The sequence below is a fragment of the Rhea americana genome, unplaced genomic scaffold (assembly GCF_003343005.1).
Source record: "Rhea americana isolate MKP2758 unplaced genomic scaffold, rheAme1 scaffold_150, whole genome shotgun sequence".
NCBI classification, from domain to species: Eukaryota; Metazoa; Chordata; class Aves; order Rheiformes; family Rheidae; genus Rhea; species Rhea americana.
The window spans coordinates 182,412-197,110 of NW_028185595.1; the positions used below are offsets into that span (position 1 = coordinate 182,412).

General features: G+C 46.1%; 1 protein-coding gene across 1 annotated transcript in view; it reads right to left on the reverse strand.

Annotated features, from left to right (window-relative positions):
* Positions 1–992, reverse strand: part of LOC146598874 (kazal-type serine protease inhibitor domain-containing protein 1-like) — a 9,017-nt gene extending 8,025 nt beyond the window's left edge. The window contains exon 1 of the mRNA XM_085299572.1: positions 536–992. Coding sequence (XP_085155698.1) covers positions 536–992 — 457 coding nt within the window. The remainder of the gene's footprint in view (positions 1–535) is intronic.
* Between the last annotated feature and the right edge of the window lie 13,707 nt (positions 993–14,699).

Sequence of the window (14,699 nt, forward strand, 5' to 3'; positions counted from 1 at the left end):
TTTTTTTTTTTTTTTTTTTGGCAACAAGAACAGACCTGTTTAATTAAGCCTGGGAATTTATTCTAGTCCCCTACTTCACTGATTACCATATATACACAGAGGTAGACATACACATGTRATGTTTGTCTTGCTATCACCCTATTAATACTAGGTCAGTTTCCATATACTAATAGTTATTTATCCCGTCCTTCCTCACTTCATCATTTAACTATTCTATCTGTTCATCTAGTTCCAACTACACATKCAGTTTTTGTAAAAGCAGTTGCATACTGTGCTCATTCAGAGCAGAGCTGGTCTGTAGGGCTGTAGCTTATTAGTAGCCATGTGATATAAAATCCACAAGGCTAATATAGAGGTTTATAACATACAAGATTAAGCAMCAGCTGCTGAACTGGTTTAAGCACAAAGTATATTGTAACAAAAAATGAAATTATAACAAAAATGCAGTATTTGTTTGTTAGACTGAARCACTGAGTAACACAAAAAATCAGATTTAGCCTTCTTTTTAGTCTGGAAACATCTCRGTACACGTTACCTGATTCGCATGGTCCCTTATGTTTCATGCTGACATTTCCTCTTGTGGCATAAGCCTTGTTGAATTGACAGATGTTCTCATAGGTTTTCCCTTCAGGTCCGCAGACGCTCTCTTGAGACTTGCACACGCACTGGGGTTCAGGCACCTCCCCAAACCTCGCTTCATCAGCATCCAACCTGCACTCCAGGTTGTCRCCACACTGCCCGTAAAAATGATTGCCCTGGTCCAAGTCGCAGATCTGACCTTCCACATTTCCACATTCAGGACAGCAGCCACAGCGATCCAGTACAGTCCCAGCTGGACAGTGTGCAGGCTTAGAGCAAAGTGCCAAATCRCATTTTCCACAACTGTCTCCTTCCCTTAGCAATCTCCACCAACCTCTGTGGTACAAGGGAGGGAAACTCTGAGAAACCTGCAGCAGTACTACCAGCACCGCTATAACCACCGGGGGCTTCATCTTGAGAATGCAACAACAAGCAAGAAAGGTCCTTGGAGTAAAGCCAGGAGAAAAAAAAAGGCAAGCGAGTGAGAGAGAGAGAAACGTCACAATCCTTTTTTGTTTTAGAATACCAATTCTACTGAAAATACAGGCTTTAGGAAGAAATTAGCATCAGATTCCTAATCTGGAACTGATAGGAAAAGGCATACAGACCCACCAGCTTTCCTCTGGTTGGAATGTGCGTGTTACTCGCACAGAGACCAAACTACCCCTTCTGACAGCTGAGCTGAAGCTTGCTGAAAAGCTGTTTGCTCAGTGTCTTCTTGAGCCAAATTTGCAAAGCATTGCTCTGTTGAAACTACATTATATTGCAGATATCGTAGAAAGGGGAACAGGGTAAATTAGTGGAAAACGAAGAGGTGAAGTGATGTATTCCTCTCTTTTTTTTTTTTTTTTTTTTTTTCGATTGAAAGAAAAAGTCACAGAAAGACAAAACGTGGATAGAAAGTAGCACCCCGGGTATCAGGATATACCCACAGGGCTGAAGCTGTGCTCTGGAAGGTTTAACACCAAAGTTCACCCATTAATGCTCCCAGCTAGGTGTTTCTGAATTAACAATTTGCCTACCGGCTCTTTACAAGCAAGGGACAATCCAGGGCAGCTGGAATGGGCTTTGAACTCTTGGATTTAAGCTGACGGGTGCTTAGACCCATTAAAGAACCTATTGTTCTCGCTCCAGTTAGCTTCTTTTCGGTGTTTATGGGCGTCCCTGGTTTGCAACCCAAAATAATGCGGTCCACATGTTTGGCTCTCGAAACAAAGTGCAAGCGGTTTAGAGCACAGGCCGACCCGACCGAGAGCTGCCGCAGCATCCTCAGAGCATGCCAGAAGCAGGCTGTGCTGAAGTTAGATACCTCACTAATCTCTGCAGAGCACTTTTCTGCTTCTCTTTCCTATGATGTACTTCCACTGGGAATTATGAAGGAAGATGAAGGAGGTGATTGCAATTTATCCTCTACTTCTTCTGTATATGAACTCCCACCAATTTAGGGAGATGGGCTTGCAGAGTCATTTCTGGCCCTRTGTTATATTTTGCTTTGTAGAGCATAGGATTGGACATGCTGCCTGCTATTCCTACCATATTCACTTTCTGTACTGTTGTCTGGYTTTGAACGCAGGATCAGACTGTAACGGAGTAAATTATGTGTGTAATTAAAGCTTTTAACATTGAGAGTCAGAAAAAAGTAACCAATGAATTTAATGGGAAATTGATTTYATGTCCCACCTGCTTATTCTACTTAATGTATTTTATTTCACACTTCCTCATCAAAATCTAATTGGAYATTTTAGTTTTGCATTGTAGGGTCTCATCATCACTGTCTATTTTATTATTTGTGCCTACAGCTGTAGGGGATGACTATGTAAAGGATAAGGATTTGCTGAGCCTTACACGAAGTACAAACGGGATGTGTTTTGTGTTTGTCGTGGGACCTCAGATGTGCAAGGCGGAGCCTAGGCAGGCAAGGATTGCAGGCCTGCACTGGCCAGGGTAAGACTGAACTTTGCACACCACCTTGCAGGTAACACTTAATCTGAGAACGGAAAAACATAAATGTACAAGGTCCTATGTCCTGTGACTGTTGTGTGGTGGTCTGCATCAGAAAGTCCATGGGAAAGCAACATCAGCTAAGATTTCAGTGCTGCTGCTGAAGAAATCTGCCATAAATGTCCTAGTAAGCATTTTCTTGCATTGATCTGACAAATACAATCTGAGTTCTTGGTTGGTTTAGCCCATAATGTAAGAATTGGGCAAGCCTGTGGTCTCATATGACCAGGCGTTGTGTGATAGTCTACAGCTGAAGGCTGTTTTGCCCAGTGATTCCTGAGCTCACCTGTGACAAGCTGGAGAGAAGCAAAGTGGAGCAGTGCAGACACAGGGCCGATGTGTTCAGAGGTTCATAGTAAGGGTTTGGAAAGCATAGGAGCAAGCCCAAGGAGCAGCAGAGGCACATTTGGTCTGTGAAGGCACAGTCCTGTCTGGTTCAGTAATAAAATACGCGTTATTTCAGTATGCCTCTCATCTCTGAAGTTTGCTTTGTAGGTATGGCTGAAAAAAAAGTGCYGACTTCTGTCACAAGTCCCAGACTACCTAAACTGCTCGGCAACTAACCTGGTAGCCTGGCCCCAGAATGAAACACGAGCAACAGCCGCTAGCAGTGGATTAGCATTGCTGTCAAAGCAGCAAAATGCAGTGACTCTTTCAGACATCATTCCCCAAACACTGCCAGGAAAACTGAAAATCAAGTCAAACGAGCCCCTCAGCTGAACCTCCAGGAGCTGCTCCCCCCAGACGTCACTCTGGGGGGAGCTTGTGCTGCCAGCCGGGGTCAGGCCCCACGCTCACGCAGGTGCTGCTGACGGGCAGCAGGAGAGCAGCAAGCAGGTGAGCGCAGCCACGCACCACCACACTGCCTTCGGGAGACCCAAAACTCACACGTGCTTGCGCCGCTGCGAGCTGGACGGCCATGAAGGTAGGCAACTGCAGCGCAAGCGGGGATTCTTCTACCGTCAACTGCAAAATAAGAACAGCTCAGTTTAACAGGCAAATTGCATAGCATTAGGGCCTTCTTAGTCCCGGGGTGGGAGCAGTGCTGGAGCTGGTGCCCATGGTATCTCACTTTTTCAGGCTTTCCATGTGGCGGGAGCAGAATGAGGAGTTCTGCCAGGTTTCTGCAGAAGGGGCAATATCTGAGTCAGGCAACGGGCCRCAAGTGAAAACAGCGAAACTGCCCTGCTCTTCCAGTTTACTCAGACTGTTTCTTCCACCAGAACAACAGCACAATCTTGCAGAATAATTTCTTTAAGTGAATAGTTTAGGAAATTGTATTTCTATTCATTTCCGGCCTGCTGTTATGCTAAGCTGCCGAGTTGTATTGCATTATTCAGCTTTGCATGGTTGAATATAAGGTACATGGCTGATGCAATTTGAAATCCTGTTGCTGGTAATTCCTGAGGTACTGTTCTTTCAGGCAAAACACCGTTCAGTTGAATAAGACTATAGGCTTAGTCCTAACATATTTATTTCTGTTTTTATTTGCATCAGTAGGAGTTTTACTTACAAAAAAGTGTCTGAGTCCAGCTCCTGATCTCTGTAAGCGCTCGGCAGATAAGTTGCAGATGGATAGGCCAGTTCTTACACAAACTTGCGCAGAAGCCCCTGCAAAGAGTAAGGGCCAAGCAAAAAAGTTTTGAAGTTACTGTTCTACCTTCTCTGTCTCTCACTGGTTCCCCTGGTTGAACAGGCAAAGTGGAGTTTGAAAACTATAATGCTCTGTTTGTTAGGTTATATTTACTACCTGTCCTTGAGGTTTAGTTGGAGAGAGTAAATCTTAACTGACTCCACTCATTTCTATCCAAGGAAGCTTATATTTAGCTTATTACACACATACAAAAAGAATTAAAGAAAATCAATGTTTAGTCTGTTACAGTGGGTAATGGCAGACAGCTGCGGGTGGCTCTCCCTGTTGGGTATATGCTGTATAATGTGTTACGTGATACTATGCCAAGCCCCCTAGGATGCTTTTTTTCTCTGCAGTATCTGGCACTGAATTTCATCTGAGGTGCTCAGAGAACTTATTTTGCTTGCTGCAGTGGCTGCTTGTGCAAATGTGATAGAGGCATCTTGGAGCAGCACCCAGAAAATGAGACACACTTTATTGTGAAAATGCTAATGTGAGCCACCTGCCTTCATCTCACAAGGGTCTGGCAGGTCCTGCCAGGGCTGCACTGTGCCTGAGGCTGTGCCCTGCTGGTTTTCCGTGGGTCTCTCTCTCTGCTGACTCTGCTGCTGTTACTGGTGCAACGCAGCGTGGAAGCAGCCTTTGCTTATGGAAGCAAAACTGTATTGGAGAAACAGTTTCTCAGGTCATTTTACCGCTTTCCTACAAACGAGYCCTTAAAGTAGAAAGCATACTGCTACCTGAAAAAGATATTTTATTTTGTAGAAGCAAGTAGATGGCAGCAAATGGTGGAGATTAAYGACAGATGAGGCAAAAGTGCTAGCTAGGATGTCTTTGGGGGTTGCCAGCAGAACTGCTGACCTGCAGCCACACAGGCACGGGCAGTCCTGGGATCTCTCAAAACGTGCTTTTGGGTACTAGAGTATATGATGACACAGAGCTTTCATGAATCTTATTGTTAGTGCTGTAAGCACATGAAGCATGTAAGCGTATGTTAATTCCTCTGTARCATGATTATTAAATCCATTAATCAAAGGCAGGAGATCCATAATTAACCTATTCTCCAGCATCAAGTAAACAATTCTACTGTGTGCTTTAAGAAAGCAATTGTTAACTAGCATGCAAAATACAGAGGGGCTATTAGACCATAAGGCTCTGTAATTGTATAATTAAATTATAATTTTTACATATTTTAATCATATGGCATATATATGTAAATTGTTTTCTTCATAAGCTTAAAATAGAGAATCGCTATTATTATTGTTATTTTAGCTCTTGCATCTAATGTACAGGGAAAAAAAGCAATAATGGTTGTCTGTTGCCTGAAAGCTGACTATTACCTTGTACGGCTTCAGCCAGGCTTTCGGAGACTCGGCTTAGCCCTATCCCTAGCAGCGGCTGACTGTCATTTTTTGCTGTTTCGCACTTCAGCGTTTTTGTCGGTGGTGACCTTAGGCATTCAAATTAACTTGCAAAGACCAAAGAAGGGTCTGCTAGCACTGTTCTAGCCCCGAATGCTTGGGCTTGATTTATAGAGGCTTACTGATTCCATTTCACACTGACAAATTTGCAAGTCCCTTTTCACGAGCTAATCTTGTCTTCCAAGGGGCAAGGCATTTCAAGGGCTCTTTTCCCTTCTGCTTCACTTCTGTGCTATACTTCAAGAAAACCAAATTTCTGAAAGCTTTATAGTTTTACTGGAAACACCTTAGCCTTCTATCCCATAACAGGAAGGTGATACTGAAAACATCTGGGGAGTCAGCACAAGGTGGTCAAGCGTTTCTCTGAAGCCTCTCTTTTGAGGCAAGCGGTGTCTCCATTCTCCCTCCTCGGGAGGGAGGGAGGGAAGCCTGAAGGGTCTCCTGCCTTTCACTTTAATTTGAGGCAGGAACAGCAGAAACAGGGTTTTGCATAGACCCCCGGTTTTTCAGGTATCGTGTTTTACCGCAGCAGAGGCCATGTGAGCAAACATTGCCTCTTGCTAAAGGTGCTGCCTTGTTTTGTTGCAGAAAATTCCAGTTTAGTGCAGGGTGAAACAATTTGTATGTCAAATGCAGTTGTTGTCTGCATTGACGGTGACACACCAGTGCTACAAGGCACCATGACCCTTCAAAGACACCACAGCTCAGGGAAAACCTGACCCTCTCTCTAAAAACAGACAAAAAGGAAAAGGAGGGGTGAGGCATGTGTTGCACAGTCCACCAGCTACAAGCAGCAGGAGAGAAATGGGGCGATGGGCTGGTGGCGGACGTGCYCGTGGCTAGAGATGTCCCTGCGTGCCTAGCGCTATTCTCGATGCCTCCTGGGTGCGACTTGCACCTTCAGCAGTAGGTTTGAACACTGGCCTTATCATCACTGACCTGCAATGAACATCTTTGGAGCATTTGGAGAGGGGCCAGAAGACTGGAGAGAAAGAAAGGAAAAAAAAAAGGAAAAAAAAAAGAAGAAAAAGGAAAACAAAAAAAAAATGATGATGTTGGCTCTGGCTAATATTTTCAGGTGCTTCCATTCAATGACGGCTAAAAAATAATGTTAGTTCTGGCCAGTGGCCACCAAAAGCCAGGTGTGCTTGTGTGTGTTTGTCCATCAGCTCCCCACCAAGAGGAGACGAGAGGACGTTTAAGTCTCAAGGACGACCCTGGTGACTCTAGCAGCTGCCTGCGCCAGCAAAGTTCTTAAAAGGTCCAAAGCACAGTGTTTTTCTGGGAAGCCAAAGGGAGAGAAGCAACTCTGAAATCTGCAGACAGTGAATATAGAGTCGTCGTTCTTGGCAGTGCTGTTGTTGACAGATAAGACAGTTTGCCTTGTCCAGTTTATATAAGAGCAGCTGATATAAAATGACTTCATTGTTGGATATTTATGAGAAGTTTCATTTCAAATAATATAGTTTTAGCCTCTGGCGGTGCTGTGGTTTAGTCCTCTTATTACTGAGAACTAAATCTTTAGGATATTCTAACTATAACTGCAGGGCCTGTTTGATCTACCCAGCAAAGTTAATATTTTCCAAAGCAATGGAAACTTTATAATGGAAAGTCTCATTAGCAAAAACTACCTGTCCCTAAAAGCAGCCAGAAAATCAACAGATCAGGCACAGAGAGGAAACTTTAAGGATTTTCTTCCAGTTTCTCCTAGCGTCTATCACGCAGCAAGATGAAAAATCACTGCTTTCTGTTACAGGGACTGTACAGGGAGATTGCAAAGATCCTTCTATAGGAAAACAATTAGCAATCTATTTCTGTTATAAAGCACAGTTCTCCCTGCTTGTCTGCACGGTGCATAGATCTTGCATAAAATCGTTGTTTCTCCTGAGGGTGAAACACCTCCAATGAGAGAGAAATAAGGGAGAAACACCTTCTCACCTCCAATGCCCCAAGCCCAGCATTCCTCTGTGATCTGTGCAAGGGAAAGGAGGAGGCACTAATACCCCTACTGATGCTTCAAAGGCTGTATTTTTTAAACAGTTGATTCTTCCAAAAAGTATATTGCTTAGACAAGATGATGGTGATCAGCTCAAAATGCCCCAGCAGAGATAGTGCAGCAGACATCAGGTATCTGCCTTGCTTCCACGACAGTCATGAGCTAGGTTAAACCTTCCTGAGGTTGCCGGTAGTTTGGCTGGAATTGTTCCCAAATTTAACACTTCCAACAAACATCTGCATTCATCTGCGACCAGAGAGCTGGAACGTGAGATGCACTGCGCCACCTGGGCAGAGGGGACATGCGGCTCGGGTGTGGGAGAGGAGGTTGCACTGGCTTCAAGGTAAAAAGGTTTGTGCACCTGGGAGCTAAGCAGTTGCAGGAGAAAACGGAGGAAGCGTTGGGGCGAGCAAGCGCAGCCTGAGAAGGGCTGGGCGCAGCGCTCGCGGGCGGAGAGGCGCTGCGAGCTGGAGCGCAGACGCTGTGCAAGTCCTGCCGCGGTCAGGGCTCGGTGCGTTGCCTRTGAACAAACAGGACTGCGCCCCAGAGTCCCTGGGATGGGCACCCGCGGCGCTCGGGCTTGTGCCTTCGGTCAGAAGGACTAATCTGACAAGATTGTTCGTCTAAACGCTTAGAGGTTAACAAAAAAAAAAAAAAGAGGAAAAAAAGGAACGAAAGAAAAAACAGTGGTGGGTCTCTATCACAAATGCCAAAGGCCACGTTGTGCTTCTGCCAGGATGAGGCTTATCTAGGGAAACTTGCTACTCCTATCAAAAAACAAAGCTGTCTCGTGCCAGCTTTGCTTTCCACAGAGGAGACGGGATGAGGTCTGAGCACAGCCCTCCCATGTGCAAGCACTCAGGGGGCATCTTTTGCTGGGGAGATGCCAGCATGACAGCAATTTCCTTGAAATTACTCTAGGGATAAGGAAGACTGATGTGCGGCCAGGTCTCACTTCTCCCGGAGATCGTTCTTCATCTAGTTGCTATCGTGGACACTGCACAGTCAGTTCCTAGAAAGGAAGAGCCCTGGGGTTCACTAAATGTGGAAAAAAGCTCTGGGAGTCACGGACGAGGCACTAGCCCAGGCCAAACAAAACGCCTGCCCTCCCCAGGGTCTGAACAGGGGCCAGTAACGCCCACTCGCCTTGCAAGCCCAAGAAGGGACGTGCAGACGGGGCAGATTTGATCTCGGTTTGACTCGCCCGGCACCCGGCAGCCCAGCGTTACTCCTGCGCCTCTGCGCCTTGCTGTCCTGGTTCAGAGGCCATGGGACGGCGAGCGGTTCAGAGCATGCCATGACAGCTCTTAGCATCAGGTGAGGGAATACTAATGAAAAACATGGACAATTTAAGTAGCACAGGTAAAATCCTGCATCTGCTTAAATCGATAGCCAAATTCTCATTAACTTGACCGCGCCGAGGTTTTCCCACAGCCCTTTCAGCTTAGCTGGTCTCCTGTTTAAGTCGGCGGGGCGATGGGTTTTGTCTCGGGCCAGCAGGKCCTGCTGCAGATCGCTTGCTCGCGGAGGCTGGTGAAACGCTCTTGGGAGTCTCGGTCCGCTCCGGCTGCAGCACGGCCGGAGGTGCTGAGCGCAGACGGATCGCCCGCGCTGCAAGTCGCTCTGCTTTTGCGTGAAATCTTGACCCACTTGTGCCGGCGTAGATGGCTGAAATTACAAGCTCCATCCTGAAGAGCTGATCTGGCTGCATATTTATCCTGCTCCAATGGCAGGAATCTAAACGTGCATCGGAGAGGCTTTCCCATCTGTGACTGCCTCGCCTTATGTGAAGTCCTAGCTGAACAGCAGCCATTCGTGCTGCGGGGGTGCACTGCTTTTATTATCTGCACCGAGCGAAAGGGATGCTGCCGTCCTGCAAGGACGCAGCAGCAGAGCGGCGACCGACTCCTCTCCTGCCTCGGCACGTGGCCAAGGCAGACCTGCTGGAGCTTTTGAGCTGGAGCTGGTGGACGGTAGCAAAAGACAACTCAAAATAGCAGGCCATCTCTGCAAAAAATCTGAACCGACAGTACAAACAAGACGCATTATCTTTCCTGGGGGGAAAAATGTAAGGCTCTGCAGGTGGGCATATTTTTCAAATCAGACAAACTAAGGGCTGAACAAGCTTTAAAATCCTGGAGTGGTGGGAGGACTCGGGCCTGCAGCAATGGTCCGAGCTGCCTGCACAGGCTGACCCGACCTTCAGGGTTTTCATTTCATGTCATTCAGAGTTTGGGGAATCATCTCACAGGCCTCCAGATCCAACAAAACCGTAACAGAGTGCCAGATTATTAAAAATCAACGTTTTGTAATTTAGTGGAACTAAGAAAAAGCATCCAAATGAATCTATCCATTTCCATCCAAATCCCTTCTCTGGTAGAGGTTTGGGTAAATGCAGTAACTCCACAGGGTGACTGAAAATAAAACGCATACAACAGACTGGAAAAAAAAAAACAGAAACAGAGGTGACTTTTGGATTCCCAGACTTGCCTGGGGCACGTTGTCGGAGCTCAGCTGCCCGGCGGAGCCAGCTACTGCTCTGTCCCCTGGAAAGCAGCATTCAGGCCCTCCTCAGGCTGATGCTCCCTGATTCTGAAAATCTCTTCAGTTTTACAGCTGTGCCCATGTACGYGCATCTTTGCTGATGGCCTGAATCTCTGCAAAGTACATTGACATCATATAAAAGCCTTCCTTAAAAAAAAAGTCCATTTGTACCATAATTCAACTGGATTTGCTTTGCCCACGTCTCCTTTCCCTTCCTGGGTCACAATTCATAATTCTGTCATTAATTTAGCTTCCTAGCAGGGATGATCACTTAAATGTTAGGTTTGTGTTAATGCTCCCAAAATACTGATTTCTGGTTTGCAATCATAAGTACCTGCAGTAATCCAAACAAGAAAATAAGACACGACACCGATTTTTGTGTCTGTCCAAAAAAAGCTTTCATTTCAATACTGCATTTCAGTTCACTACTGAATTCCCTTGGGGAATTGCTAGCAAAAACGACACAATAAAATGAGTCTTGAACCACAGGAACTTTCAGGAAAACCACACAGATCTCAAAAGGGGGGTGGGGAGAAAGAAAAAAAAATGCACCAAATTATTCATTACAGACTTAGCACTCACCTCAGATTCACAATAAGCCCGTTGTCTGATCCCAAGTGTAGCAACAGATCATAATTTAGAACAGCTTTTATTCATCAATGAATAGAAAAGTTATTTCAGTGAGAAAGTTTGGAGAAAACCTGGGCCAACTGCCACCACTAAAGAATCTTTCTTTGTAAAGACACGGCTTTCTAGCTGTCTGCATGCTGTGATAATAAACGCAGTAAGCAAGTAAGAGTGGTTTCTGCTACCAGCGCAGTGAACATGGTTGAGATGGAATTAACCTTTTAAAAATGCAGAGTATTCCTTGCACCAGATGGTAGCGTTTGCATATACAAATGCTTATTGGCAACGATAGTGTGAACCACATGCCCTAATACAATAGGATTCCTGAGCTGACTCCTTTGTCCTGCTGAAAATGTGACTCCTCCAAGTTCAGACCAGAGGCTGCTGTGGCAGCACAGCCCTCTACAGCGCAGCTGCTTCGTATTTTAAAACGGACAAATGAACCCCAAAATGCTTTTTACTACTGTACCTAGATGACTTTTGGCACCTGTGCTAGCTAGGATTAGTCTACGTAGCACACTGTGAGGCTTTCTGTTCCTCTGTACTGCACAAGAAGCAAGCATTGCAAGGTCGCAGCTCTACCTTGACAGCTACTCAATGTACCACTGTTACCACTATATATATATATAAAAAAAAAAAAGAAAAGAGAGAGCGAGAGAGAGGGAGAGGGAGAGGAAAAGGAAAGGAGGAGCAAAAGGAAAGAGATTCTCAAGGTTAGGTCTTTAATAGAGAGATGGTGTAAGGAAATGTTACTGCAGATGAGAACATTGCTGCAAAACAGATTTATTATCTCAAAAAAGAAAAAGTAATTCTCTTCCTCCATACCTTCCCATTGTGCCAAAACAAACCAACCTCAGGGATCAGCCAGGAGCAGTTGGGATGACTTGGTCGCGTGGTTTGTCCAGACCCGTGATGCAGATGCGGTCGGTGGGATGGGAAGCAGCTTCCGGCTCAGGCCCCCTTGACCCCAGGGCCGTGGCTCTCCCTGCGAGCAGCTGCTGCGCAGAACGCCTCCATGTCACGGCAGGGCATGCACGAGCCCGGACTTTCAGCCCTTCCTTGGTGTGCAGGCCGTACCTGGGGCTTTGCTCTTGCATTATGCGCCAGTCCTGGGCAGAAGAAGCTGGTTTTCAGCTGGCATCTGTCAAAGGAATTAGGGCTGGTCTTTTCACAGGAGTAACAAAGAAGCTGCTCTGCGCTCCTGGCTGGACACGAGGGCTCTCCAACACAGCAGTGCCTATACATCACATTGGAGAAGCCCTGCATGGGACAGGAGAGGCTCAGGACAGCGCATGGTGTTGGCAGGACCACACCGAGGACCCAGGAGCTCGTGAACCTCTCATCACTGCCTGCTGAGCCTCATGGTGGGCAGATGCATAGTCCCAGAGCAATGCCAGGAACGCTGCAAGACTGGTCCACAGCTATCAGGAAGCTTCGACCCAGGAAGCTCAGTCTCAGTGCCTCTGACCTGCCTGAGATACCTGCACAGCAGGATAGAGCCCAGGGCACTTTGTCTCCTATTCTCCAAACCTGGTCCTTGCTGAGCAGCACGGAAACGGCCTCAGGACCCCACATCGCGTGTCACGGCAGAACGGCATGGGGAGGTGGGCATATGTGTCACTGCTTCCTAAATACCATGTGTCCACCATCACTGAAATAGAAAATGGGATGGAGGAGCAAACGAAGCAAGGTTCCGCGCTCTCCGGATTTCGGGGGGGGTTCGAGTTAAGTGTTTCCCTGGCCAACCCAACAACAGCTTTTTTATAATATTCCTCCCATAAGGTATCTGAAAAACCCTACCGTCTTCTCTCCATTCCACCCTCCTCACAGTTACCAAAATCAGCAACAAATGGGAATAGATGGGGCTGAAACCTTTCACAACAACATCTTGTTTGCCAAGTGGGGTCAGCAAAGAATATTTCAGTGGACAGGGGATTTCTTCAAACAAGTCAGAAGCGTCTTCAAAGCAGAAAAGCTATAACAAAAGCTGTACATAGTAAAAGCAAGCCTTGACACTGGCAGCCYGTACCCCTTCCACTATAGTCTACAAAGAAGTTCCTTTTGTTAACATTAATATTTGACGGCTGGGGTAGAATACACACAGGCATTTTACTTGRATTTTAAAGAAAAAAATGACACAGAGAGACAATTTTTTTTTTTTTAATAGAGGAGCTCTCTGGGGGTTTGTGTTCATATCACAAGCATTCACTTTATTACATTTTAAATGCCAGTAAACACAAGCCAACATTTCATTATTGGAATTTGTGTTTATTCACTTGCCATTGCCCCTTTGCCTTCTGGTGCTGCTCTTTATAAAAATCTATGATTTACGAATATGTGGCTTAGATCCTTCACAATATAGTGTGGCAAAGTGGTTCGATAAAAAGTTATTATAAAAAAAAAAAAAAAAAAAATCCATAGTTTCACGTGCTCTGCCCACTTTCTACAGCAAATCCCAGCCAGAGACTCCTATACTAAGCAAACGCCGTGTGCATGACTGCATAGTATAAAAWACATGCTGAGAGGCCTCGCTCAGCCAAAACTCCTGCTGAACTGCAGCCACTGCTGCCAATTCCAGTTCTGCCTACACAAGAGCTGCAGGATTATGCCCTCAGCAAAGTTACAAAAGTTGTGTAGACCAAAAGGGAGGGGAAAAAAGTCTGCTAGAAAAAGTTCACTTTAAAATCAGGAAATGAAGATTTTCCCAGTAGCCTAAAGATACACAGAACCAAACGGCGCTGGCTCCCCAAGCGTTCAGCGCGTCGCGTTTGAAGGSTTGCGCCACGCGTTCGACTCGTTTCTAGAACGAAGCGGCCAGTGCTGCTGATCGCAGGCTAAGCAGAGCAGACTAGCAGCTCCCAGGACCCGCTCAGAAAATGGGTTTCTGCAGAAAYGTAATGCCTTAAAGAAAAGCAGAGCGCGGGAGAGGAGCCACAGGTCTGAGCCCCACCAGCGGGACGCTTTCTCTGCCCCTGCAGAAGGGGTTGCCCGCCCGCGGCAGCGACAAGGAGCCCCGGCAGCGTGGCAGTCAAGCCAGAGAACCACATGCTATTTTTGCTGCAAGACYCTGTTCGCTTCCTGCACAGCATAGACCTGTTCTGAGCATGAGACGATGCTGCCTGAATTGACGGGATGCAGTTCAGCTAAAGCTGAAATTCTCTTTGCTTAGGCTCGGCTCAAAATGGAGTTATTAGATCTAGGCAAAACCTTAACAATTTAACATTAAGCCTCTTTTCATACAACAACAAAAACCTCTTCCAAATGAATCTTAAATCCCGAGTATTAAAAATATTTAGATATCTTAAAAGCGTACTCATATTCAGCACAAACACAAAAACACTGTCACRGTGGAGTCTTCTCAAGGCGTTCCTGAGATGGGAACAGAGAGCACTTTGAGCTAAGGCCTGCAAAGGCAGTACCACGTCCACTGTGAAAATATGCTGTCTTTCCTAAGCAGAGCATGCCAGGCAAAGCTTGCTCAAGGAGGAGGCATGGTCAACAGTTGGAGTGATCTTGCAGTATAATATTTTAACGCAGAGCTCTATTTAGGTACTGTTTAAAGACTACAGCTATTGCCTATTTCAAGCCAGACTAATCCCTTGCATCTCAGGTTTTTGCCTTTCCCTTTTTCACTGGAAGAATTAGAAACATAATTTGCAGAAGGGCTAGAATCTAAAATCACTCCTTTCCATTCCCAGATGAAGAACCAGGTTTGYCAGAAAATTAGTACAGGCAATCCCAGGAGTGAAATTTTTTGAGCAGGACTCCGGGGCGAGTACTTAACACATCAGCTACACCATGCACACAGCWGGAGCGAGAAGCTGATTCGGATCATCGCACCTTGGTCTGCACCCAGCAGTACTGCTGATGCTCTGCAGCTGCGCAGCCACAGAAAGGA